The sequence below is a fragment of the Ornithorhynchus anatinus genome, chromosome 21 (genome assembly GCF_004115215.2).
Source record: "Ornithorhynchus anatinus isolate Pmale09 chromosome 21, mOrnAna1.pri.v4, whole genome shotgun sequence".
Classification (NCBI taxonomy): domain Eukaryota; kingdom Metazoa; phylum Chordata; class Mammalia; order Monotremata; family Ornithorhynchidae; genus Ornithorhynchus; species Ornithorhynchus anatinus.
Window position 1 is genome coordinate 7,040,932 of NC_041748.1, and position 27,928 is coordinate 7,068,859.

The 27,928-nt window shown below is 47.0% G+C and overlaps 1 protein-coding gene across 1 annotated transcript; it reads right to left on the bottom strand.

The window, feature by feature from the left end:
• Positions 1–11,125: 11,125 nt before the first annotated feature.
• Positions 11,126–26,309, bottom strand: PPP1R17 (protein phosphatase 1 regulatory subunit 17). Its single transcript, XM_039910074.1, has 4 exons — positions 26,251–26,309; positions 22,086–22,240; positions 20,374–20,526; positions 11,126–11,291 (listed from the first exon to the last, which is right to left on the bottom strand). The coding sequence occupies exons 1-4, from the start codon at positions 26,307–26,309 to the stop codon at positions 11,212–11,214; spliced, it is 447 nt and encodes a 148-aa protein (XP_039766008.1). The 3' UTR covers positions 11,126–11,211.
• Between the last annotated feature and the right edge of the window lie 1,619 nt (positions 26,310–27,928).

The window sequence follows — 27,928 nt, forward strand, 5'->3', positions numbered from 1 at the left end:
TTAAGCGCTTACTATGTAACAGACACTCTACTAAGTACTGGGGTAGATACAAGATAATTGGGTTGGACACAATCCCTGCCCCACATAGAGCTCACAGTCTTAATCCCCATTTTACAGATGAGGGAACTGAGGCGCAAGGAAGTGAAGTGACTTGCCCAAGGCCACACAGCAGACATGTGGCAGCTCAGGATTAGAACCCAGGTTCTTCTGACTCCCAGGCTGTGCTCTAATAGTAATAATGATAATAATGTTGGTATTTGTTAAGCACTTACTATGTGCAGAGCACTGTTCTAAGCACTGGGGTAGATACAGGGTAATCAGGTTGTCCTACGTGAGGCTCACAGTTAGCCCCCATTTTACAGATGAAGTAACTGAGGCCCAGAGAATTGAAGTGACTTGCCCACAGTCACACAGCTGACAAGTGGCAGAGCCGGGAGTCGAGCCCATGACCTCTGAGTCCGAAGCCCAGGCTCTTTCCACTGAGCCATAAGTCATGTGTCTGTGAGAGTACAATATAACAATAGAACAGACACATTCCTGCCCACAACAAGTTTACAGTCTAGAGGAGACTGTGAGTCCCATGTGAGACGGACACTACATCCGAGGTCATTAACTTGTTGTAATGACAATAATGAGTGTGATATTTGTTGAGCACTTATTATGTGCCAAACACTGTACTGAGTGGCAGGGTGGATACAAGGAAATCGGGTTGGATACAGTCCCTGTCCCACATAGGGGTCATAGTCTCTATCCCCATTTTACAGGTGAGGGGACTGAGGCCTAGAGAAGTGAAGTGACTTGCCCAAGGTCACACAGCAGACAAAAAAGCCAGGATTAGAACCCATGTCCTTCTGACTCCCAGGCCCTTGCTCTATCCTCTATGCCATGCCCCTTCTTGCTTAAAACCGTGTCTGATACATAGTAAAGCACTTGAGAAATACCATTAAAAAGCCCCTTGTTACCTGGGCTAACATGGTGGAATCCACTAGGCTAAGCTCCTTCTCAATTTAGTCTAGTGGATGAGAATCAGCGTGGCCTAGTGGACAGAGCAGGGGTCTGGGAGTCAGAAGGACTTGGGTTCTAATCTTGGCTCCGCCACCTGTCGGCTGTGTGTCTTTGGGCAAGGTCTCTTAACTTCTCTGTGCTTCACTTCCCTCACCTGTAAAATGGGGATTAAGATTTTGAGCGCTATGCGGGACAGGGATTGTGTCCAAACGGATTAGCTTGTATCTACCTACCCCAGAGTTTAGAACAGTACCTGGCACATAGTAAGTGCTTAACCAGTACCATCGTTATTATTATATCTGCCTTCGCTCCCTGCGATAACCCTATCACTGGCTCTAACACTGTTAGCAAGAAAACTGGTGAACGTAGTTCTTTGACAGTGCGGAGGGGACCCAAATTCTCTCCCTAACCCCCTGACTTTGAGGCAGACTGCTGCTTTTTCACTGTCCAAAAAATGATCTCTGTGTTCCAAGAAGTGATCGCAGGGTTTACCCTATCAACAGCAGATAATCTTCTGGTTTCTCCTCTCAAAGACAGGATGTGCCCATTATCTTCCAAGAGGAGGCAATAGGTCAACCAATCAATCAATCTATCATGTTTATTATGCACTCACTGGGTACAGAGCACTGTACTAAGCGCTTGAGAGAGTACGATATAATAGAGTCGGTAGACACATTTCCTGCCCACATCGAGTTTACGGTCTAGAAGGGGAGACAGACGTTAATAGAAATAAATAAATTCCGGGTATGTACAGGCGTGCTCTGGGGCTAAGGATCAGGTGAATATCAAGTGCCCAAAGGGTGTGATCCAGTGCATAGGCAACCCAGATGTTGTTCATTTAATCTGAGTGATGGGAAAATAAATCTGTAAACTTGCCGTGGTGATTCAACGGGGCTTTAACTGTTTTGAGAGGCTAAGGGGTCATGAAGAAATGGGTCGTGAAGAAATTGGATCATACTGAGCACCAGAATCCTCTTTGGAATTTGGATCGATCAATTAATCATATTTATTGAATGTTTACTGTGAGAAGAGCACTGTACAGAGCGCTTGGGAGAGTACAATATAAGAGAATCGATAAGCCCGTTCCCTGCCCCCAGTCATCTTACAGACTAGAGGATCTATAAAAGCCATCCAGAAAAGGGGAGGGTCATCTTGAAAGATGTCCAGTCCCCAACCAAATCCTCTGGAATTCAGTCTGTTATTGTTGCATCGTACTCTCCTAAGTGCTTAGTATAGTGCTCTGCACACAGTGAGTGCTCAATAAATACGATCGAATGATTATTACGATGGAACGATGGTCATTGCACAGCCTTCCCTCCACCCCACTTTTCTTCTCCTGCCACCAAAAACCGGAAATAACACAAAGAAATCTCTCCCGAGGAGGAGAACCACCCTGCTACCTCTGATCCACACATGGCTGGAAATCTTTCCGCCAAGTCTTGAATTTCTCTCTCGCTCCGTATGTCCCATCAGCTATCGCATTCTATCTTCATTACATCAAAGTGTGGTAGAAGGAGGGGAATATTAACATCCCTATTTTAAAGAGACAGAACTGAGGTCCAGAGAAGTGAAGCAACTAGCCCTAGGTCTCCCAGCAGGCTAGAACTGGGATTAGTTCTAGGGATCCAAACTTCCACACCATCGCTTTTTTCTCTAGCTTTCATGCGTTTATTCAGTCGTGTTTACTGAGTGTTTACTATGTGCAGAGCACTGTAGGGAGAGTAGAATGTAGCAGTAAAGGGACAGTCTCTGCCCATAATGAGCTTTTGATCTAGAGAGGGAGAGAGACATGCATATGAATAAATAAAAGACAGATCTGTCCATAAGTGCTGTAGGGCCGGAGGGGGAAGAACAAAGGGAGCAAGTCAGGGTGACCCAGAAGGGAGAGGGAGAAGAGAGGAAAGGGGCTCTTAATCAGAGAGGTCTCTTGGAGATGTGCCTTCGACAAGGCTTTGAAGGGGGAAGAGTAATTGTCTGTCGGATTTGAGCAGGGAAGGAGGGCGGGCATTCCAGGCCAGAGGCAGAACGTGGGTGAGGGGTCAGCAGTGAGACAGGAGAGATTGAGGAACAGTAAGAAGGATAGCATTAGAGGAGCGAAACGTGTGGACTGGATTGTAGTAGGAGGGGGCAAAGTGATTGAGTGCTTTCAAGCCAATGGTCAGCAGTTTTCATTCGATGCAGAGGTGGATGGGCAACCACTGGAATTTCTTGAGAAGAAGAGAAACATGGTCTGGACATTGTTGTAGAAGAACGATCCAGGCAGCAAGGTGAAGACTGGACTCATAAAAGAGTCTTAGATGGGTCTATGATTCCGGTCCCTGGAGAATTTCCTGAGAGGGGGCTCAGCCCTCAGCTCCATATATGCTCATATTTTTCTGCCACATTTGGTAGCTAAAGACTGAGACAGCTGGAGAAGATCCAGACACCTACGCTGGCAACAACTGTAGCCAGATCGAAGAGGATTGGGATGCAATGTGCCAAATTTCAGATTTACAACCTCTGGTCATCCCAAGGCATCCTGATCCTCTTTGATCTGGCCAAAGATCCTTATGAATGCCGATCAGTCCATCAATCAATCAGTGGTATCTATTGAGTGCTTACGATGCACAGAGCACTGGACTAAGCACCCGGGAGAACACTAAACAGCAGAACTAGCAGATATGTTCCCCAGTCAGAAGACGTTTGGCCTGTGTCTCTCCAATCCTCTGACTGGAGAAACATTTGATTAGTTCCAATCTGGAAGGAATGTGAAGAGATCAAATCCATCACTGAGCAAAGATGGTAAGTTTCCAGTTGTGGTTTTCAAACCCCCAATTTCCAAAATTTTATAACTGTAGAAGCAGCGTGGCTTAGTGGAAAGAGCCCGGGCTTGAGAGTCAGAGGACATGGGTTCGAATCCTGCCTCGGCCACTTGTCTTCTGTGTCACTTTGGGCGAGTCACTTAAAATATCTATGCCTCAGTTCCCTCATCTGTAAAATGGGGATCAAGACTGTGATCCCCAAGTGGGACAACCTGATTACCTTGTATCTACCCCAGAGTTTGGGACATAGTAAGTGCTTAACAAACACCATTTTTTATTTTTATTATTATAACTCTGGGGGACAGTGAGTTTCAGTTAAGCCCATTAGTCCTAGAAATGCGATATCTGGAAATACGAAAAACTAACACTAGTCAGGCAGAATGACCAAACGACCAGACTAAAGGTTTTAGTAAAAGGTTGGGGTACCTGTTCCTTCACTCTCGGTGACCTTGCAGGGAGGAGGAAGAAGAATAGAGAGGAAGTCCCACTGTTTTCTGGGATGTCTAGACTCCATGTTGTGGGGCTCAAACTGAGCATGACGATCAGACTCCAGCTCCATTCAAGGCTTTCTTCAACTTGAGGGATAAAGTGCAAGGACCGTTCTAATTCCCGAAATGCCTAGAACAGATCGCAACAGTGGGTACAGCCGGGAGATGACACGAGCTTTCCTGGGGTTGTGGGCATGAAACGGCTTCGGCCCGTTCCGGGTTCAGCTGGGGCCTGGGGCCCGCTCATCCCAGACGGGGACAGGAAGCGCTCTTCTGGAGAGAAGCAGCATGGCATAGTGGACATGGGCAAACCACTTAACTTCCCTGGACCTCAGTTTCTTCATCTGCAAAATGGGGATTCAACTCCGGTTCTCCCTCCGACTTAGAAGGTGAGCCCCGTGTAAGGCTGAGATTGTGTCCAGTCTGATGTGTCCATGGCATTGACTTGTTTCGTTTTGCTGTCTGTCTCCCCTTTTTAAACTGTGAGCCCGTCGTTGAGCAGGGATTGTCTCTATCTGTTGCCAAATTGTACATTCTAAGCACTAAGTACAGTGCTCTGCGCACCGTAAGCGCTCAATAAATAAGATTGAATCTACCCCAATTCTTAGCACTAGGCTCGGCACCTAGTAAGTGCTTAACGGAAAGCCACAGTTATTATTATTCTGATTGGCATGCTCCCTAATTCCAGGGGCCAGAATTGGCCAGAACTGGTCACCAAGTACCCCTGAAATCGCACCTGTATAATCTATACAGACCATACGATTCACAGAGTTGAGGCAATAGCTGCACTTAGAGGGAAAAAAGTCAAAATCAGCTCCTCAAAAGGCACTTGTGATGCCACGTCGCCACCTCCTGTTTTCCTGAAGAACACCAGATTCTCCCCCTTTCCATGATTCTGTGGCCCTGCCGATCGATAATCATCAATCGGTCAATCAGACCGTCATCTTTTTGAGCACTCACCGTCTGCACCGCTCTGCACTAAGCACTTGGGAGAGTACGATATAACAGAGTTGGTAGACATGTTCCTGGACCACAAAGAGCGTACAGTGCTCCAGCGCTTAGAATAGTGCTAGGTACAGAGTACGCACTAAACAAATGCCATCATCAACATCATTATTACTATACAATCTAGACAACTCGATAATTAAAATAGTAATAATAAACATGTTTGCTAAGGACTTACTAGATGACAAGCACTGTTCTAAGCACAGTTAATCAGGTTGGACACAGTCTCCGTTCCACTTGGGGCTTACAGATGAGGAACAGGTATGAATCCCCATTTGACATTTGACAATTGACAAAACTAAGGCCTAGAGCACAAGTCCAAGACCGCACGGCAGCCAAGCAGCAGAGCAGGGATTAGAACTCAAATCCTCTGACTCCAGTAGGCTGTGCTTCTTCCCAAGCTCATTCCCCAACTTTGGGGGTCCCTCAAGGCTCCATCCTGGGTCTCCTACCCTTTTCATTTTACGCTCACTCTCTCAGGAAGCTTATCCCTTTCCAAGGCTTTGAGTACCACTTCTAGGTACAGGATTCTCAATTCTTCCTGTCTTCCCTTATCAAGAACTCTCAAGCTCTTAGATGCTCACTCTCTTTCCTACTGAGCTACTAAAGCTCACCCAACCCGAAGCCCCTGATAAAATCCGAGCTCCATCCTTAACTCAATCAATCAATGGTATTTATTGAGTGCTTACTGTGTGCAGAGCACTGTTCTAAGCTCTTGGGAGAGTAAAATGCAACAGAGTTGGTACACATGTTCCCTGCCCACAAAGAGTTCACAGTTTAGAGATATGAACTGCTGAACTAGTTCCCTGAAATTGCATGTTCGATCAATCAATCGATGGGATTATTTTCAATTTTTTTCTGTGGTATCTGTTAACGTCTGATTTATGCGACAGGCACTGTACCAAACGTTGGAGTGGATAAGAGTTAATCAGATTGGATATAGTCCACCTCCCAGTGGAGCTCACAGTCTTAATCCCTCTTTTGCAGATGAGGTAACTGAGGCACAGAGAATTTAAGTGATTTGCCCAAGTTTAAATGGCAGACCAAGTGGCAGAGCTAAGTTTAGAATCGAAATCCTTATGCTTCTCAGGCCCGTGCTCTATTCACTAGGCCACTCTGCTTCCCTACGTGTTTACTATGTGCCAACCACACAGTTCCTGTACCCCATGAGGCTCAGAAGGAGAGGGAGAATGGATACTGAATCCCCATTCTACCGATAAGGAAACTGAGGTAGAAAGAAGTGACTTGGCCAAGGTGACACGGCAGACAAGTGGCAGAGCCGGGATTAGAGTCCAGGTCCTCTGATTCCCCCGACCCCTTTTCTTTCCACTCAGACTCACAGCTTCTCTTTGAATAGCAGTAATAATAATAATAATGTGTTAAGTGCTTACTACATACCATGCCCAGTATAAAGACCTAGGATAGATTCAAGATAAGCAGGTCCCACATGGAGTTTACGGTCTAAGTAGGGGGGAACGCAAGTATCGGATCCCCATTTTGCAGAGGTACAGCGGCAAAGTGAAAGGGTTTGCCCGGGGTCACACGGCAGATTAGAACCCAGGCCCGTGCTCTTTCCGCTAGGCCACACTGCTCCATATTGTCAAAACAGATTTGCTGTGGCTGGGCCAGGCAGGGAAGGTTGCACAGTAGTGAAACCAGGGAAGCAAGGGGAGAAGTGAGTTCAAAAACCCAGAGAATCCCCTTGGAGATGGTGATCTGCTCATATCCACCCCAGTGCTTAGTAAAGTGCGTGGCACACAGTAAGTACTTTCCAAATACCACACTTATTAAGAAGAGAGAGGGGGTTGGATTAGATGACCTCTTCCAATCCTGCCTAGCTCTGGAGTGCAGGATTTTTTTTAAGGTACTTATTAAGCGCTTACTATGTGCCAGGCACTGAAGCACTGGCTTAGATACAAGCTAATCGGGTCGGACACAGTCCCTCTCCCAAATGGGAATTGCAGTTTAAGTAGGATTGGGCTGGGATAAGGTGGTGTCACCCTAAGGAATATTGGATGAGGGTAGAAATCCACTATGGAAACTGAGACCCTGTCTGCACCCACAAAGCAGCCAGGAAGTCGATTTGGAAGGTGACACCACACCACTCCATCCATTCCTGGTGAGTATTCCTCTCCTGGTTAGCTTGGGAAACAGTGTGGACTAGTGGATAATAATAATAATAATAATGATGATTATGGTATTTGTTAAGCACTTACTATATGCCAGGCACTGTTCTAAGTGCTGGGGTAGATACAAGATAATCGGGTTGGACACAGTCCCCATCCCACACAGGGCTCACAGTCTTAATCCCTGTTTTACAGATTGAGGGAACTGAGGTCCAGAGAAGTGAATTAACTTGCTCAAAGTCACCCAGCAGACCTGTGGGGGAGCCGGGATTAGAACCCAGGTCTTTCTGACTCCCAGGTCCGGGCTCTAACCACTAGATCACGCTACTTGGAGCCAGAGGACCTGGGTTTTAATTCCGGCTCTTTCACTCGCTGCTACGTGACATTAGGGAAATCACTTCATGGGCCTCAGTTTCCTCAACTGCAAAATGGGGTTTTAATACCTCCCTCCTACTTAGACCGTGAGGCCCACGTGGGACCGGGACTGCATCCGACCTAATCACCTCGTTTCTACCCGGAGCTTAGAATGGTGCTTGACACAACGTGGGCGCTTCAGAAAAACCATAAAACAAGGAAACAAAAAAGAGGCAACCCAATGGCCTGTTGCCTCTGGGCTCTCTGAGAGAAGTGCTTGGATGGAAATGGTGCTTAGTACAGCACCTGGCACAGAGTGAGCGCTTAACAAATACCATAATTATTATTATTATCGTTATTATTATTTTTAAATGGAGCTGAGGCCGGTTTGTCAAGGATTTCCCAGGATCCCAGGACTCGGTGTCCAGCAGGTGGCAATCGTGTTTTGGGAAAGAGGAAGACCAGAGTGGGGAAATCGAGGCCACCCAACTTCCATCCCTGAGGAGCCACTGGGAGAGAGCCGAGAGCAGATTCACCTTGCTCCCGCACTCTTCCTCAGCGCTCCCCTGAATACCCCGGCTCGGATCCGCTTTCATCCTGCTCTCCTAAGGGCTGTTTGGGCGAAAGGATACAGACGGTACGGACAGTCAGTCAGTCGACCGTATTTATTGAACGCTCACTCTACTAAGCACTTGGGAGAGTATGATAAAATAACACATTCCCTGCCCGCAGTGAGCTTTTGCTCGACCTGGGGAGACAGACATAAATAGAAATCAATAAATTAAAGATAAGGACATAAGTGCTGTGGGGCTGGGAGGGGGGTTGAATAAAGGGAGCGAATCAGGGCGACGCAGAAGGAAGTTGGAGAAAAGGGAAAGAGGGCTTAGTCAGGGAAGGCCTCTTGGAGGAGATGGGCTTTCAATAAGGCTTTGAAGGGGGAGAGATGTGGATTGAGGTGAGAATTGGTCTCTCGCTGGACCAGGCCCTGGCCTTGGCCCTGACCCTTGCTGGAAGTGCTCTGGGTATGCTGGGAACAGCGGAAAAGGTACGGGCCAAGGAGCCCAAAGGACCTGGGCTTTAATCCTGGTTCAACCGCTTGTCTGTTTTGTGATCTTGGACAAGCTCTTTAGAATTACCATAATTATTCTTGTCTTGTCTCACGCTGTCGAGTCGTCTCCGACCCAGAGCGAGACCACGGACACATCTCTCCCAGAAAGCCCCACCTCCACCCGCAGTCGTTCTGGTAGTGGATCCATAGAGTTTTCTTGGTCAAACTACAGAAGCGTTTCACCGTCGCTTCCTTCCACACAGTCAACTTGAGTCTCCGCTCTCGACTCTCTCCCGTGCCGCTGCTGCCCAGCAGAGGGGAGTTTTGCCTTGTAGCAGATTGCCTTCCGCTCGCTAGCCACTGGCCATGCTAGGAATGGAATGGGTAGAATTCTGCTTGACGCTTCCTTCCGTAGCCAAGACTGATGGAAACTCTTCAGTTGCCATCCTGAGAGGGGACCTTAATTATTATCATTATTATCCTCCCAATAACTTAGTCCAATGCTCTGTGCTCAGTAAACACTCAATAAATACCACTGATAGATCAAGAGTGGCCTAATGGCAAGAGCACGAGCCTGGAAGTTAAATACCATTAAAGAAAACAACTCAAAGCTCTCTTTTCCGTTATCCTTTTCAGATCCCTACTTTGCTGCTAATTTGTTTCTGGGAAAGGAAGAGAAGTGAGAAGCAACATGTCCCAGTGGATGGAGCACGGTCCTGGAAGTTTGAGGAGCTGGGTTCTAATTCCACCTGTGACACTTGTCTGCTGTGTGACCCCGGGCAAGTCACTAAGCTTCTCTGTGCCTCAGTTCCTTCATCTGTAAATGGGGATCAAGGCTGTGAGCCCCATGTGGGACATGGACCGTGTCCAACCTGATTAGCTTGTATCTACCTTCGTGCTTAATACAGTGCCTGGCACATCATAAGCGCTGAACAAATGCCATTAAAAAAACCCAAAACCTGGAGCTCTCTTTCCCATAATTCTTGTAGGATCCCTACTCTGGTGCATTATCTGTTTCTAGAAAAGGAAGAGAAGTGAATGGGAGCAGAACTTGATTTGGTCCAGATCCTCCCCCACCTCTTTGGAGTTAGGTCTGCCACGACTGAGAATTACAGATGTGTCTGTGGGCCTCGAGATGTAGCAGCAATAAAGCTCTTTTAGCTCTCATCCTTCCCGGGGAGGCCCAGAGACAAGCCAGTGTCTTGAGGACTGTAGGAGCCAAGAGAGCAAATATTCATCCCTTGACCCTAATACCGTGGTGGAGTGGATAGAGCACGGGCCTGGGAGTCAAAAGGACTTGGGTTCCGATCCCGGCTCTGCCACTTTATACTAATAATTATGGTATCTGGTAAGCGCTTACGACTTTCCAGGCATTGGACTAAGAGCTGGGATGGATATCAGCAAATTGGGTTGAACACAGCTCCTTGTCCCGGTTGGGGCTCACAATTTCAATCCCTATTTTACAGGTGAGGTAACTGAGGCCCAGAGAAGTGAAGTGACTTGTCCAGGGAAACCCAGCAGGCAAGTGCCAAGCTGTGATTAGAACCCATGACCTTCTGATGCCCAGGCCCATGCTCTATCCACTATACCATACTGCTTCTCTACGTCATGTTGCTTCTCATGCCACTTGTCTGCTCGGTGGGTGACCTTAGGCAAGTCACTTCCCTACGAGAAGCGGCGTGGCTCAGTGGAAAGAGCCCGGGCTTGGGAGTCAGAGGTCATGGGTTCTAATCCCGGCTCTGCCGCTCGCCAGCTGTGTGACTTTGGGCAAGTCACTTAACTTCTCTGTGCCTCAGTTCCCTCATCTGTAAAATGGGGATTAGAACTGTGAGCCCCACGTGGGACAACCTGATCACCTTATATCCCCCCAGAGCTCAGAACAGTGCTTTGCACAGAGTAAGCGCTTAACAAATACCACCATTATCATTCCCTTCTCTGGATCTCAGTCACCTCACCTGGAAAATGGGGATTAAGACTGTGAGTCCCACGTGGGACAGGGACTGTGTCCAGCCCATTACTTTTATCTACCCCAGAGTTTAGTACAGTACATAGTAAGCACTTAAAAAATCCCACAATCATCATTATCTCCTTTGTCTACGAAGGCCAGCCGCGCCAATGTATACCACCAGTACACACGACACACCGCTGTACATTCCATATGTCCTCTAGCTGACACCGAACTCAACCAGTTGGACCTTGAGAGTTGGGGTGAGGCGAGGAAGGTTCTACAGAGGGGATCTAGGGGCCTGGTGGAGGGGGTTGACAGGGCTGTAGATCTAAAATAGCAGAAAGAGCCAGTGGAGGAAAAAGAGTATATTTCTGTTTCTCGGGGCAGCACCGGGGACCCGTTCTAACCGACTGGCAAGGGGCGTCGGAGGGTGGATTTATACGGGGATATTCTCTCCCTCCTTCTCGTCGTCTTCTAGGATCACTCTGTGTCGTTCTCCCCGGAGCAGCCTCACCCCTACAACGAAGAGCACAGATCTGCCGTTAGATGCCATTTGGTCGGATGAAATGGGACCGTGTTGCCTAGTGATGTTAGAGATAATCCCGGTGGGGAGAGAAGTGCAAAGAAAGGCAGCCGGTGGTGCCCAGGTAAGACCAGGAGGGTGCCAGCATGAGTGAGGACTGCTTCTATAAACAATAACCGCGATGGTATTTGCCAAGCACTTACTATGTGCCAAGCTCTGGAAAAGATACAGAAAATCAGGTTGGTCACGTCTCCGCCCCATAGGACGTTCACAGTCTAAGTGGGTGAGAGGACTGGTATTGAATCCCCATTTTACCGACGAGGAAACTGAGGCCCAGTAAAATAATAAAAAATAGCTGTGGTGCTTAATAAATGCCAAGCACTGTACTAAGCACTGGAAAAGATACAGATAATCAGGTTGGTCACATCCTCGTCCCATAGGAGGCTCGCAGTTTAAATGGGTGAGAGAATTAATATTGAATCCCCATCAGATGAGGAAGCTGAAGCATAATAAAATAATAAAAATAATTGTGGCATTTGTTGAGCACTTACTCTGTACCAAGCAGTGTACTGAGCACTAGGAAAAATATAGGAGAATCAGGTAAGACACATCCCTGTCCCCTAGGAGGCTCACGGCCTAAGTGGGTGGGAGAACGGATATTTTTTCCCCATTTTACAGATGAGGAAACTGACACTCGGTAAAATAATAAAAATAATTGTGGTATTTGTTAAGCGTTTACTATGTGTTGAGCACTGTACTAGGAACTGGGATAGTTGCAAGATTATCAGGTCCCACGTGGGGCTCACAGAGAAGCAACGTGGCCTAGTGGATCAAACACGGGCCTGGGAGCCAGACCACCTGGCTTCTAACCCTGGCTCCACCACTCGTCTGCCGAGTGACTTTGGGTAAATCACTTAACTGCTCTGTGATTTCCTCAACTGCAAATCCATCAATCGACAAATCCATCGGATTCATTGAGTGCTTACTGTGTGCAGAGCACTGTATTCATTCATTCAATAGTATTTATTGAGCGCTTACTATGTGCAGAGCACTGTACTAAGCGCTTGGAATATACAATTCGGCAACAGATGGAGACAATCCCTGCCCACTGATGGGCTTACAGCCTAGTTGGGGGAGACGGACAAAAACAGGAACCATAAATAGAATCAAGGGGATGTACGCCTCATTAACAAAATAAATAGGGTAATAAAGATATATACAAATGAGCAAATGAGCACAGTGCTGAGGAGAGAGGAAGGGAGAGGGGGAGGAGCAGAGGGAAAGGGGAAAAGGGCGGGCTTAGCAGAGGGGAGGTGAAAGGGGCGGCAGAGAGGGAGCAGAGGGAGCAGAGGGAGCAGAGGGAAAAGGGGAAGCTCAGTCTGGGAAGGCCTCCCGGAGGAGGTGAGCTCTCAGTAGGGCTTTGAAGAGGGAAAGAGAATTAGTTTGGCAGAGGTGAGGAGGGAGGGCGTTCCAGGACAGCGGGAGGACGTGGGCCAGGGCTCGATGGCGGGATAGGCGAGAACTGGGGACGGTGAGGAGGTGGACGGCAGAGGAGCAGAGTGGACGGGGTGGACAGTAGAAAGAGAGAAGGGAGGAGAGGTAGGAGGGGGCAAGGTGATGGAGAGCTTTGAAGCCAAGAGTGAGGAGTTTTTGTTTCATGTGAAAGTCGATAGACAACCGCTGGAGGTTTCTGAGGAGGGGAGTGACATGTCCAGAGCGTTTCTGTAGGAAGATTATCCGGGTAGCACTTGGGTGAGAACAACAAACTATAATAGACACAGTCTCTGCCCACAACAAGCTTACAGTCTAGAGGGGGAGACAGACATTAATATAAATAAATCAATTATGGATATGTACATAAGCACAAATGGGGATTCAATCCCTGTTCTCTCTCTGACTAAGATGGGGAACCCCGTGTGGAACCTGATGATATTGTATCTACCCCAGCACTTAATACAGTGCTTGGCACATAACAAGTGCTTAACAAATACCATGATTATTATTATTATTATTACAGGCAGAGAGGGAAACAGATATCGAATCCCCATTTTACTCCTGAGGGAATTGTTAGGCGGATAAATGGAGTGACTTGCCCAAGGTCACACAGCAGGTGAGCGCCAAGGCTGGGAATCTGAAGGACCTGGGTAATAAAGGAGCTTTCTTTCCTTTATTCCATCGTGTTTATTGAGCGCTTACTGTGCAACAAATCGAGGCAATCCCTCCCCAACAACGGGCTCACGTTCTAGAAGTAACTATTAAGAGCTTACTGTGTACAGGACATTGTACTAAGCACTTGGGAGAGTGATACTGGGTACCAGGCACTGTATTAAGTGCTGGAGTGGGTACAAGCAAATTGGGTGGGACACAGTCCCTGTCCCACATGGGGCACATCCCTACCCGCAACGAGCTTACAGTCTAGAGGATAATGCACCTTGTACTGAGAGGGTACAATATAAGTTGGTCACCTCGTTCCCCGCACGTCCACAACAAGCTTTCCGTCGAGAGGTTGAGAAGCGACGTTGCCTAGCGGATAGAGCACGGGCCTGGGAGTCAGAAGGACCTGGGTTCTTATCCCAGCTCGGCCACGTACTGGTTGTGTGACCTTGGGCAAGTCATTTAACTTCTCGGAGTTTCGGTTTCCTCATCTATAAAATAGGGATGAAATTCTTGTTCTCCTTCCTTCTTAGTCCGTGAGCCCTGTACAGGACCAGGACTGCGTCTGATCAGATTATTTGGTATCGAGCTCAGAATTTAGCATAGGACGTAGCACAGAGTAAATCCTTAACGCGTGCTGTCTTTTAGGTGATGCATGTGACCTCACACATGCTATTCTGGGGCCCGCAGCCTAACGTGAGGATATTGCATGAGCCATTTTATCAGCTGGTAAGGGTGGGGTGCTGGCTTCGTTCTAGAGTTCCTGTCACTAACTTCTCTGTGCCTCAGTTACCACATCTGTAAAATGGGGGTTAAGAGTGAGCCCCATGTGGGACGGGGACTCTGTCCAACCTGATGACCTTGGATCTTGTCTTGTCTTATGCCGTCGAGTCATTTCCGACCCATCGCGACACCATGGACACATCTCTCCCGGAACGCCCCGCTCTCCATCAGCGGTAGGTCTGGTAGTGGATCCGGAGAGTTTTCTTGGTAAAAATCTGGAAGTGGTTTACCATCACCTCCTTCTGCGCAGTAAACCTGAATCTCTGTCCTCAACTCTCTCCCGTGCCGCGGCTGCCCAGCATAGGTGAATTTAGACTTGTAGCAGATTGTCTGCCACTCGCTAGACACCGGTCAAGCTAGGAATGGAACGGACAGGGCTCTGCTTGACTCTCCCTCCTGTAGCCGAGACCCGTAGGGTACTGGAAACTCTCCAGGTGTGACCCTTAGAGGGGACCTTGTATCTACCCCAGCACTTAAAACGGCACTCGCACATAGTGAGCGCTTAACAAGTACCATTCTTATTATCATTTTACAGAAGTATGTTGATTTTTCTGGATCTCAGAGCTGTCCTCTGGAGGGGCCCGTGATCCCTCCCACTTTCTCCAGATCTTTTACTTTGCTTTCCTCCCAGGTCTGTGAGAACTCCGACCCCCTCCAAGCTGTAGAATTTGACAGCGTGCGCTGCTGTGGAGGGAGGCCGAGGGCTGCACATTTAAAAAACAGACATTACAGCTTTACTGTACACATTAACGTACTCAATCCGCTTGCCCCCTCCTATTCAATCATGTTTATCGAGCGCGTATTATGTACAGGGCACTGTACTAAGCGGTTGGGAGAGTACAATACAACAATAAACAGACACATTCCCTGTCCACAACGAGCTTCTATCTTACCTGGCTGATCTCCTCCTACAACCCAGCCTGCACACTTCACTCCTCTAATACCAACCTGTCCCCTGTACCTCCATGTTGTCTATCTCGCTGCCGACCCCTTTCCCACATCTTTTCTCTGGCCTGGAACTCCTTCCCTCCTCATACCTGACAGACAATTATTCTTCCCCTCTTCAAAGCCTTTTTGAAGACACATCTCCAAGAGGCCTTCCCCAATTAAACTTTCTTTTCCTTACTCCCTCTCCCTTCTGTGTTACCCTTACACTTGGATCTGTACCCTTTAAGCACTTGATGCTCACCCCACCCTCATCCCCAAAGAACTTATGCATATATCTATAATTTATTTTCATGTCTATCTCCCTCACTAGACAGTGAGCTCATTGTGGGCAGGGAAAATATCTACCAACTGTTTCATTGTACTCTCCCAAGCGCTTAGTACAGTGTACTGCACACAGGAAGCACTCGATAAATACCATTGATTGACTGAATGGGCTCTGTTCATGGCTGGGAAACCAATGCTCTCCATGGTTCCTTGTTTAATTTTCTTCCCACTCCATCCATACGGCACCTTCCCTAAATAGCTGATATTTAGCAGAAGAGAAAACCAATTTCCAGACACTAGGTGGAACTAAAGCTTTAGCCCACATAATTCGTGAACACCAACAGGAAGGTTCTACTTCGGGAGCTGAGACTTTCTATAGAAATAAAGAGGTCCTTCTAGACCTTAAATCTGTTGTGGGCAGGGAATGCATCTGTTTACTGTTCTAGTGTACTCTCCCAAGCGCTTAGTACAGTGCTCTGCCCACAGTAAGTGCTCAATAAATACAACTGACTGACGTTGATGTCACTTTATGCTTAGCATCCGTGCAGTTCCCACAATTCAGCAAACACGAACCATCGTTTCTGTTGAACCGAACTCGACCATTCAGTCATTCAGTGGTACTTATTGAGTTCTTACTGTGTGCAGAACACTGTACTGAGCATTTGGGAGAAAAGAATAGAACAGTCAACAGACACATTCCCTACCCACGATGAGCTTAAGTCTAGAGACAATGAGGCCCATTTCCAGGGTCACCTTCTGAATGGCGCTTAGGTCAAGGGGAAAGTAAGTCAGCAATTCACCCCTTCTCCCTACCCCTCCCAACCTTAGCCCCGGTGAGGGAACGGGGGCAGTGCTGAGGTAAAAGCCTCTCAGCTTTCCGGATTGTCCGGACTAAAACTCCCAGAAGACTGTGGAGCCCAAGGGCAGTGCCCAGTGAGTATGCTTCAGTCCCAACCGGAAAGTTCTCAAGACCCTTCTGAAATCTCATCTCCTCTAGGAGGTTTTCCCTGATTTATCTCTCTACCCTCTTTCCCCCACTTGAACACTTTCTAATCATTCAATGGCATTCATTGAGCACTTACTGAGTGCACGACACTGTACTAAGCACTCGGGAGAGTACAGGAGAGTTGATAGATATGTTCCCTGCCCTCGAGGACCATTTTTTTAATGGTATTTGCTAAGCACTTACTATCATTGTCTGTCTCCCCCTCTAGATTGTAAGCTTGTTGTGAGCAGGGAATATGTTTATTGTTCTATCGTACTTTCCCAAGCGCCTAGTACAGTGCTCTGCACACAGGGCTCGATAATACAAATGACTGACTAACTACTATGTGTCAAACACTGTTCTAAGTGCTGGGCTAGGTACGTGTTAATTAGATCCCTGTCCCGTGTGGGGCTCACAGTCTAAAAAGGAGGGAGAATAGAGGAGGTATCCGAGTCACAGAGAAGCAGATTGTACTTTCCAAGCACTTGGTACAGTGCTCTGCACACAGTAAGCCCTCAATAAATACGATCGAATGAGTGGATAAATGAAGAGAAGCGACTTGCCAAAGGTCACCCAGCAGACAAGTGGCAGAGCTGGGATTAGAACTCAGGTCCTCTGACTCCCAGGCCAGGGCTCTAGCCATTGAGCCACGCCGCTACTCCCATTATGAACACTATGGGCAGGGAGTGAGTCTGCTAATTCAATTGTATTGTACTCTCCCAAGTGCTTAGTACACTGCTCTGCACATAGTAAGCACTCAAGAAACACTACGATCGATATAGTAAGTGCTTAACAAATACCATACAAAAAGTCTTTGCTCCCCCTTCCACATCAGTACCACTCTGATTCGACTCCACCCTCGATCCCCAAAACTGGGGTCCATCAGGACGGAAAACAGCACGGTGTCAGAGCTCTCGGGGGACAAAGTTTGCTTTGGAAGGAGGGCCTTGAAACAATCCTCTCCGATTAGCCCCGATCCTCGCTGTGCCTCGGTGTTTTCTCGACACCCTTAGTAGAAACAACATGCATCTCTCTAAACACAAGCCTCGGGCAGAGTTTTCCAATCACGCAAACCAGCATTTCAATTCCTGCCAAGCCTTAGCTCCTAAAAGGCTCTTCAGAAATACAGTACTCCAGCTAATATGCTAATAAAAGTGAGTGGGATTGAGCAGTGGCTATAATTGTGCGTGTGCCTACATACAAATGTGCTGATCTAAGACACTTCCTGACCTGAGGAACACAGATTCCATCCCATCCTAGTCCATTTGCCGTCTTGGTACGGAAAAGACGTGGGGACGTTCCGGACACAGTGAATCAGTGGGTTTCCAAGGGAAATGTGTGTAAGTGTGTGTTGGGGGGTGTTTGTGTGTGTGTGTGTGTGTGTGCGTGCCCATCTAGATCTGGGCACGCAAATGGGAGCTACTGGAATCAGCACATCTTGAAGGTAAAAGGAAAAGCAACGGTAGGAAAATTCTCACCTTCATACAGACTGTTTGACCGACCTGCCTACTGGGGAAATTAAAAAGAAAAATGCCCCATGTTTCCTTGCCTTTAGAAATGATTTCTCAGGCGTGAAGATGGTGTATCCAGATGTGGACTATGTCCAACCCAGTGCTTAGTACAGTGCCTGGTACAAAGTAGGCACTTAACAAATACCATATTTTATTATTATTATTATTATTATTATCACTGGCACTTTTTGAGGGCTTACCGGGGGTAGAGTGCTGTACTACACACTTGGGAGAGTGTAATAGCATTGGTAGACATGATCCCTGCCCTCAGAGAGCTTACTGTCTAGTAATAATAATAACAATTATGGTATTCATTAAGTGCTTACTATGTGCCTAGCACTGTTCTAACTGCTGGCTTTACAATATATCTTCCCAAATAGGTACTGCAAAACTTGATCCAGGAGAGATAATAAGCACAACATCCTCATCAACTCTATTCTTGACCCTTGTCTTATCCCAAACCTAAATTTTTTCCAGATTTCAGTTTCTTCATCTATAAAATGAAGCTTCAATATTCTTTATTCTCCCTCCTGTTTAGATTGCGAGCCCCGTATGGACTCCATCTGATGTGATTAACTTCTCTCTACCTCAGCTCTCAGTATGGTGCCTGGCATATAGTGAGCGCTTAATGAATATCACAATCATTATTAGCATTATTATTATCTTATCATTATTGTTGTTATTATGTCACTCCTAACCCCACTCAAGAGAGACCATCATCCCGTCTTTCCCAGAGGAATTGCAACCAAAGCGTGTCCACTTGTCCATGCTGATTCAATACCTGTTCTCCTTCCTCTTTAGACCGTGAGCTCCTGTGAGAGAGGGACAGTGTCTGGTCTGATTATAGCACATAGTATTAGCGCTTGGCACATTGTAAACACTTAACAAATACCGTTGTTATTACTATTATCATTAGCCATTCACTTGGCCTCCTCTCCTGTAGGTAACTGTTATTCCCCCATCTTGCCCTGGTCTAGTACCCACCTTTTCACACCAAAAGGAGGGAACCTCCAGTTACTGCAAGGGAATCAGTCTCTGCTCTCCTACTCTAACCCAGCCCTCACACTTCACTCCTCTAATGTCAACCTACTCACTTTACTTTCACCTCGTCTATCTCACCGCCAATCTCTCACCCACATTCCGCCTCTGGCCCGGAACACCCTCCCTCCTCTAATCTGACAGATGATTACTTTCTCCCCCTTCAAAGCCTTACTGAAGGCACATCTCCTTCAAGAGGCCTTCCCTGACTATGCCCTTCTTTCCTCTTTTCCCACTCCCTTCAGCATTGCCCTGATTTGCTCCCTTTATTCGTTCCCCCCACCACCCAACCCCACAGTACTTATGTCCATACCCGTAATTTATTTATTTTTATTAATGGCTGTCTTTCCCTCTAGACTGTAAGCTCTTTGTGGGCAGGGAATGTGTCTGTTATATTGTTTCATTCATTCAATCTCATTTATTGCGCACTTACTGTGTGCAGGGTAATTCCCTGCCCACAACAAGCTTACAGTACTCTCCCAAGAGCTAAGTCCAGGCTCTGCACACAGTACGTGTTTGATAAATATGATTGATTGATTGAGTGGAAGTGACAGGAACAGCAGCAGGAAAAGTCTCCAGAGCACTCTAGCTTCACTGGAGCTGCAGAAATAAGGAATAAGCTACCAGGAAAGATTGGAATTTCCATGACATAGGTTTCTCTTCCAGCCTAGCGAGGAAGTCGAAAATGAGGTAGGGAGACGAGGTGGGCTATTGCCGAATGGGGGTAGAGGGACCTGTAGGACCTCAATGCCACAGGAATTTTATGGAAGCAGGACTGTCGTTTGGAAGCCCAAGGTGGGCAATTTAGGGCTAGCTCCGCAGAAGAGAGGCTGATCGTCAGCTCTAAGGTTCCCGAGCTTCTAAGGGTGGGCTCCTCTTGCCTGGCACATCTAAAAACACAGTCGAAAGCACATCTCCTCCAAAAAGGTCTTTCCCTATTAAGCCCTTATTTCCTCATATCCCTCGCCCTTCTGCATCACCCTTGAACTTGGATTTGCACCCTTTATTCAGCTCCCCCGAGCCCCACAGCCCTTATGCATATCTCCAAAATTTATTTATTTCTATTAATATCTGTCTCCCCCTTGAGACTGTAAGGTCACTGTGTGCAGGGAATGTGTCTATTATATCATTCTATTGTACCCTCCCAAGTGCTTAGTACAGAGCTCTCCATTCATTTATTCACACAGCTATACTTATTGAGGGCTTACTGTGTGCAGAGCACCGTACTAAGCACTCGGGTGAGTATAGTACAACAATAAACAGATACATTCCCCTCCCACAACGACAGAGTTAACGCTCAATAAATGGGATTGACTGACGGAAAGACCAAATGGGCCCTAGCAGGTCTCCGCCTCCTCTTCCTCCGCTGGTCATGCTCCCCCCGACCCTTACCTGAAGCAAAGGGGGGTACATGCAATGCGGGGGTATCTTTCCTCCGTGGCTTTTTCGGCTCCAGGTCGGGCTTATGACCCTGAGATCCCATCCCATCCTCCGAGGGTTTCTCCTGGATATCACCGGTCTGCAGTAAGTGCTCCGTGAGGACACCTAAAGGAAATAATAATAATAACAAGAATAATAAGAATAATAATGATGATGGTATTTCTTCAGGGCTTGTTATATGCCAGGCACTGCTGTAATCACTGGGGTATATACAAGGTAATTGGGTTGGACACGGTCCCTGCCCCATATGGGGCTCACAATCTTCATCCCCATTTTACAGATGAGGGAACTGAAGCACAGAGAAGTGAAGTGACTTGCCCCAGGTCAAACAGCAGATGTGGCAGAGTCGGGATATTTGTGTTCAGAGCACTGTACTAAGTGCTTGGGAGACTACAATTTGGTAGACACATTCCCTGCCCACAGTGAGCTTATAGTCTAAAACGAGAATCAGTCATTAATCGAAATAAATAAATGTCTGCAAGAAGCCTCAGGAGCATTTCTGGGTCAACTGCCTCATCAAATCAATTACTCAATCAATGGTATTTATTGAGATATTACTAAGTGCTGAGCACTATACTAAGCGCTTGGGAGAGTACAATACAACAGAGAAGCAATGTGGCCTAATTAATTAATTATGATAGTTAAGCACTTACTACACATTGAGGACTGTTCTAAGTGCTGGAGTAGATGCAAGCTCTTGGATCTGGGTGGCAGGAGGCCTGGTTTCGGAACACAGCCCTGACACTTGCCTGCCGTGTGATCTTGGGCGTGTCACTGAACGTCTCTGGGCCTCAGTCACCTTATCTATAAAATGGGGATTCGATGTCTGACCTCCTTCCCTCTTAGATTGGGACTGGGGCTGTCTCTGATCTGCCCTTGCATGTGAATTTGGTGCCTTTAGTCACCCCTCCCTCAGCCCGACAGCACTTATCTTCACATCTGCCATTTAATCATTTCTATTAACGGCTGTCTCCCCCGTCTAGACCGTAAGCTCGTTGTGGACAGAGAACATGCTGCAACTAATCAGCACCACATTCTCTGCTGTTTCTGCAAATACAACGTGCCTAGAAACTCTATTTTATTACACTCTCCCAAGTGCTTAGTACAGTGCTCTGCACACAATAACCACTCGATAAATATGATCGATTAATCGATTGATTGCCCTGAATGCGTCCCATTGCTTGGCACCAAAGTTCTCTTCGTTTATTTGATGGAAATTTTTCAGCGTTTCCTATGTGCCAAACACTGTTCTAAGCTCTAGGGTAAGTACAACTCAATTAGGTCAGACGGTCCCTGTTCCACAGGGAGCTCGCAGTCTTAAGAAGGAAAGAGAGCAGGATATCAGTTGCTGAATCAATCAATCAATCAACCAATCAGTGACATTTATCAAGCATTTACTATATGCATAGCCCTGTTCTAAGGGCTTGAGAGAGTACAATACACTAGAATTAGCAGATACAAGTCAATTAAGATGGACAAGTCGCCATCCTGCATGAGGCTCACGGTCTTAAATAGGAGGGAGAACAAGACAGTAACCGCTGAATCAGTCACAGTGGGAGTTATTGAGCACTTACTATGTGCAAAGTACTGTGCTGAACGCCTGGGAGAGGATAATATGGCAGAATTAGCAGACACGAGGACCACACATTTATTATTGTAATTACCTGGGATGAAAGGGGGAATGTGGATGGCCGGGGTATCTTTCCTCCGAGGCTTCTTCTGCTCCGAATCGGTGTGCAAAGAGTGTTGCATTGTCTGGAATTCCGGAGTTTTCTTCCTACGGTCACCGGTCCTAATCGGCTCGTCTGAAAGTTTGTCGCTGTGGGCAAGGGAGTAGCAAGAATAATAACTGTGGTATTTGTTAAATGTTTAGAACAGTGCTGGACACATAGTTAGCTCTTTACAAGTACACTTGTGATTATCGTGTGCCAAGTACTAAAATGGATTCAAGCAAAAGGGCTGGACATAGTCCCTGTCCCACGTGGGGCTCACGATCTCAATCCTCATTTTCCAGATGAGGTAACCGAGGCCCAGAGAAGTGGACTTGCCCGAGATCACACAGCGGACAGGTTGCAGAGCCAGGATTAGAACACCTGACCTCCTGATTCACAGGACTGTGCTCTACCCACAACGCCACACCGCTTCTCAGCCAATGCACTGGTTCAATCAAATGATCACTGGTGCAGAACACCGGACTAGACAGTCAATTGTATTTACCGAGACTTACTGTGTGAGCGAGCACTGTACTGAGCACTTGGGAGAGTACAGTATATCAACAGACACATTCCCTGCCCACAACAAGCTTACAGTCTAGAGGAGGAACTTTAAAGGGCTAAGCGAGTTCTACGTTTTAATTAGCCACAAAGGTGAGAAGCTATCACACTGGAAGAGCCACAGAGGATCAGGAAACTTAAACCTGAATCAATAAGTCAAACATTGGTATTTACTGAGGGCCTACAACATGTAGAGCACAGTACTGAGCACTTGGAATAATAATAATAATGATGATGCCATTTGTTAAGTGCTTACTATGTGCCAAGCGCTTTTCTAAGTGCCGGGGTAGATACAAGCCAATCAGGTTGCTGCACATGAGGCTCATAGTCTTCATCCCCATTTTACAGATGAGGTAACTGAGGCACAGAGAAGTTAAGCGACTTGCCCAAAGTCACATAGCTGCCGAGTGGCACTGCAGGGGTTAGAACCCACGACCTCTCACTCCCAAGCCCGTGTTCTTTCGACTAAGTCATGCTGTACAATACAATAAAGTTTGGGGGATGGGTAATTATTTAGAGCTTACTAAGTGTCACCCCCCGTTCTAAGTGCTGGGGTAGATGCAAGTCCATCAGGTCCAACATGAGGCTCAAAATCTAAGTAGGAGGGAGAACAGGTATTGAATTCCCATTTTGCAGTTGAAGAAATTGAGGCACAGGGAAGTTAAGTGACTTGCCCAAGGTCACACAGCAGGCAAGAGGCAGAGTCAGAATTAGAACTCAGGTGCTCTGGCTCCCAGGATCGTGCTTTATCCACTAGGCCATGCTACTTTCTGGCAACATTTGGCAGGAACAATTTCCTCCCAGAAGTTGGAAATCTGCAGAGAGGAACTGCTCTCTCAAAGTTCCAGGCCCTTGGGCCCCAAGAAGCATTTGGACCATTTCACTAAAGTCCTCGTCGATCAATCGGTTTGTAAATCGGTCATATTTATTGACGACTTACAGCGTGCAGAGCACTGGATTAAGCACTGGGCAGCATACAACTGAGAAAGTAAACACAATCCTTGTCCTCTGGAAGTTTACCACTGAGAGGACGTTCAGTGTCAACTCTGTTGTATTGTCCTTTCCCAAGCGCTTAGTACAGTGCTTTGCACACAGTAAGCGCTCAATAAATGTGATTGAATGAATGAATGAATGAATGAAAAGCAGCTTGGTGAGAGCGGGCCTGGGTGTCAGAAGGTCATAGGTTCTTCTCCCAGCTCCTTCATTTGCTGTGTGACCTTGGGCATGTCACTCCACTCCCTTCTCCGAGCCTCTGTAACCTCATCTGGAAAATGAGGATTGCGACCGTGAGCCTCAAGTGGGATAGGGACTGTGTCCAACCCTAATTACTTGTATCCACCTCAGGGTTTAGTACAGTGCCTGGCTCATAGTAAGTGCTTAACAAATACCACAAATATTATTATTATTATTATTGCTAAAACTCCTTGTCACTTCCGTGAGCCGGAAGAAGAGTCAGACGGGGACAGGTGAACTAGACACACCTCACTCTAAGCTTGGTCTAGTGGATAGAACAGGGGCCTGGGAGTCAGAAGCCCCTGGGTTCTAGTCCCAGCTCTGACACTTGTCTCCTAGGTGACTTTGGGCAAGTCATTTAACTTCTTTGTGCCTCAATTACCTCATCTGGAAAATGGGGATTACGACTGTGAGCCCTATGTGGGACAAGGTCAGTGTCCAAACTGAATAGTTTGTATTTACCCCAGCACTTAGAACAGCACCTGGCACATAGCATTTTACAAATAACCACAATTCTTACTATCATATATAATTATATATAATGATATATCATTATAATAAAAAGTATGATCATTGTGGTATTTGTTAAATGCTTACTCTGTGCCAGGCACTGTGCAGAGACAAGATAATCAGTTCCTACATGAGGCTAACAGCCTGAGGTAAGAGGGAAAACAGCTATTGAATCCCCATTTTATAGATGAGGAAAATGAGGCACTGAGAAGTTAAGCAACTCACCCAAGGTCTCATAGCAGAGTTGGAATATCTTTTTTCGATAGTATTTTTTAAGCCCTTATTATGTGCCAGGCACTGTACTGAGTGCTAGGGTAGATACAAGGTCATCAGGTTGGACATAGTCCGTGTCCCGCATGGGGTTCACGATCTTCATCTCCATGTTACAGAAGAAGTTACTGAGGCATAGAGAAGTGAAGGGACTTGCCCAAGATCACACAGTAGCCAAGTGGTGGTGTGGCTATCAGAACCTAAGTCTCCTGACACCCAGTCCCGGCATCTTTCCATTTCCGCTTCTTTCATTCATTCAATAGTATTTATTGAGCGCTTACTATGTGCAGAGCGCTGTACTAAGCTCTTGGAATGTTCAAATCGGCAACGGTTAGAGAAAGTCCCTGCCCTTTGACGGGCTTACAGTCTAATCGGGGGAGACGGACAGACAAGAACAATGGCAATAAATAGAGTCAAGGGGAAGAACATCTCATTAAAACAATAGCAAATAAATAGAATCAGGGTGATCTTCACCGACGCTCAAGAATTTTGTTTTCACTTTTTGACTTTTCCACCAATTCAGCTGTTTTCTCTTTCCCGGCCGAGGAAGCAGTCAGAACATCAAGTATCTCAGTATCTCAGTTGCAAACTGAGCGTGTGTTTGAGGTGGGGGAAGTAACAACCAAAGGAAACATTAAAAAAAAAGGGGGCATGAATATGCAAGATTCCCATCGATCAGAAAGGCTGATCATCTCCATCTGAGGATTTTGAAGAGCTAAGGAAGGCTTCTGGTGTTTTTCATTACAAAAGGTTGTGTAAAAAGTCAGCCCAGGGAAGGAAACAGATTGACAATAAAGCTGAAGGAGCCTGTTTGAAATTCTGCCTCGATGAGTACAAAGTGATCTTTGAAATCTGTGACGGAAGTGGCAGGTGGAGGTCTGCGTGTGTGTGTGTGTGTGTGTGTGTGTGTGTGAGAAAAGTCCTGGAATCAACCTTTTTGGCTTATTGCATATTCAAGTCCTCAGACTTTGCTTAGGGGTCCACTAATATTAATAATAATAACGCTATTTGGTAAGCGCTTACTATTTACCAGGCACTGTACTAAGACTTGGGTGGATCTAAGCAAATCAGGTTGGACACAGTCCCTGCCCCACATGAGGCTCGCGGTCTCAAACCCATTTTCCCAGGTGAGTTCACTGAGAACCCAACTGACTTGCCCAGGGTCATCCAGCAGTCAAGCGGCAGAGCCGGGATTAGAACCCATGATCTTCTGAGTCCCAGGCCCGGGCTCCAACTCTAAGTAATTTCCCTCTGGAGTTTCGGTTAATATTTGCGCACGGAGCCCAGCCAGGGCAAGTTCTCTCTGCCTGTCCATCTGGCACCAGAACTGACAACAGAAGGCTCGGTCTATCGGGTTTCAGGAAACTCGATCCCCCTGGCTTGGGGCCTGTGGCAGGATGGCATTTAGTGATGCACAGAAGATGCCTCTCTAAGCACGGCCCCTTCCTCACCCCCGGGGCCCATTTCCCTAAGCGATCAGCGAGAGTCTTTTGCTGATCCATCCCGTCTTTGGGGAGATGGGTGGGGGACGGGAGGGTCCTACCTGCTCTCTGTGAGCATTATCGAAATGCTGTCCTGCAGTTGAAGATACAGAAGCAGCATAGTGTAGTGGATTAGGGCCCGGGCCTGGAAGTCAGAAGGTCATGGGTTCCAATCCTAGTCCCACCCTTTCTCTGCAGTGTGATCTCGTGAAATCATTTCTCTTCTCTGGGCCTCAGTGACCTCATCTGTAAAACGGGGATTGAGGCTGTGAGCCCTACTTGTGACAGGGACTGTGTCCACCCCGATTTGCCTGCATCCGCCCCGGCCAAGGAGAATTCTCCTCAGGTCTGGACGAAGCCCTCTCAGATGGAATGAGGTCATCGGTGAACAGATGGAGCCAGGCTATTACGGTCCCCGGGGGACGACGGATTGGTGTCTGGGAAGGTGTGTTGCTTTCCGTCAATAAAGCGGCTCCTCACTCCAGGGACCAGAGAAAGACAGACGTTAAAATGCAGTACAGGTATCGGAAGGAACTTAGTATACAGGTGTGGACATAAGTGGTGTGGGGTAGAGGAAGGGATGAGTATATAACTCCTACTAGACTGCAAGCCCGTTGTGGGTGGGGAATGTGTCTATTGATTGTTGTATTGTACTCTCCCAAGCACTTAGTACAGTGCTCTGCACATAGTAAGCACTCAATAAATACGATTGAATGAACCTGCCCGTGGTCACACGGCAGGCAAGTGGTGAAGCTGGGATTAGTGGCCGGATCCCCTATTTCTTTTTTGTTTTCAATGGCATTTATTAAGCGCTTACTATGTGCCAGGCACTGTACTAAGGAGTAGGGAATATACAAGATAATCAGATTGGACACAATCTCTGTCCCACAAGGGGCTCACAGTCTAAGTAGGAGGGCTCCACCACTTATCAGCTGTGTGACTTGGGGCAAGTCACTTAACTTCTCTGTGCCTCAGTTACCTCATCTGTAAAATGGGGATTACCTTGTATCTACTCCAGCGCTTAGAACAGTGCTTGGCACATAGTAAGCACTTAATAAATACCATCACAATTATTATTATTGTCGTTAGTCTGTAAGCTTGTCCTCTAGGCTGTAATCTCGCTGTGGGCAGGGAATTTTTCTGTTATATTGTTGCATTGTACTCTTCCAGACACTCTGTACAGTGCTCTGCACACAGTAAGTGCCCAATAAATACGATTGATTGAGGAAACTGAGGCCCAGCAAAGGCAAGTGACTTACCCAAAGTCACACAGCCAAGTGGCCGGGCCAGGATAAGAATCCAGGTCCTCGGACTCCCAGGTTTGTTCTCTTTCCATTAGACCGAACTGTTTCTTCTCAAGTATTAATTCATTCATTCAATTGTATTTATTGAGCACGTACTGTGTGAAGTCCATTGTTTTATGGCATTTGTTAAGCTCTTATTATGTTCCAGGCACTCCACTAAGCACTGAGGTGAATACAAGCTAATCGGGTTGGACATGTCTCACGTGGGACTCACAGGCTTAACCCTTTACAGATGAGGGAATTGAAGCTCAGAGAAGTGAAGTGATTTGTCCAAGGTCACACAGCACTTCAGAGCACTCAATCACCTTGCCCCCTCTTACCTCACCTAGCAACTCTCCTACTACAACCCAGCCCTCACATTTCACTCCACTAATGCTGACCTGTACTTCCATCTCGTCTAATTTGCCGATGATCTCCTGCCTACGTCCTGCCTCTG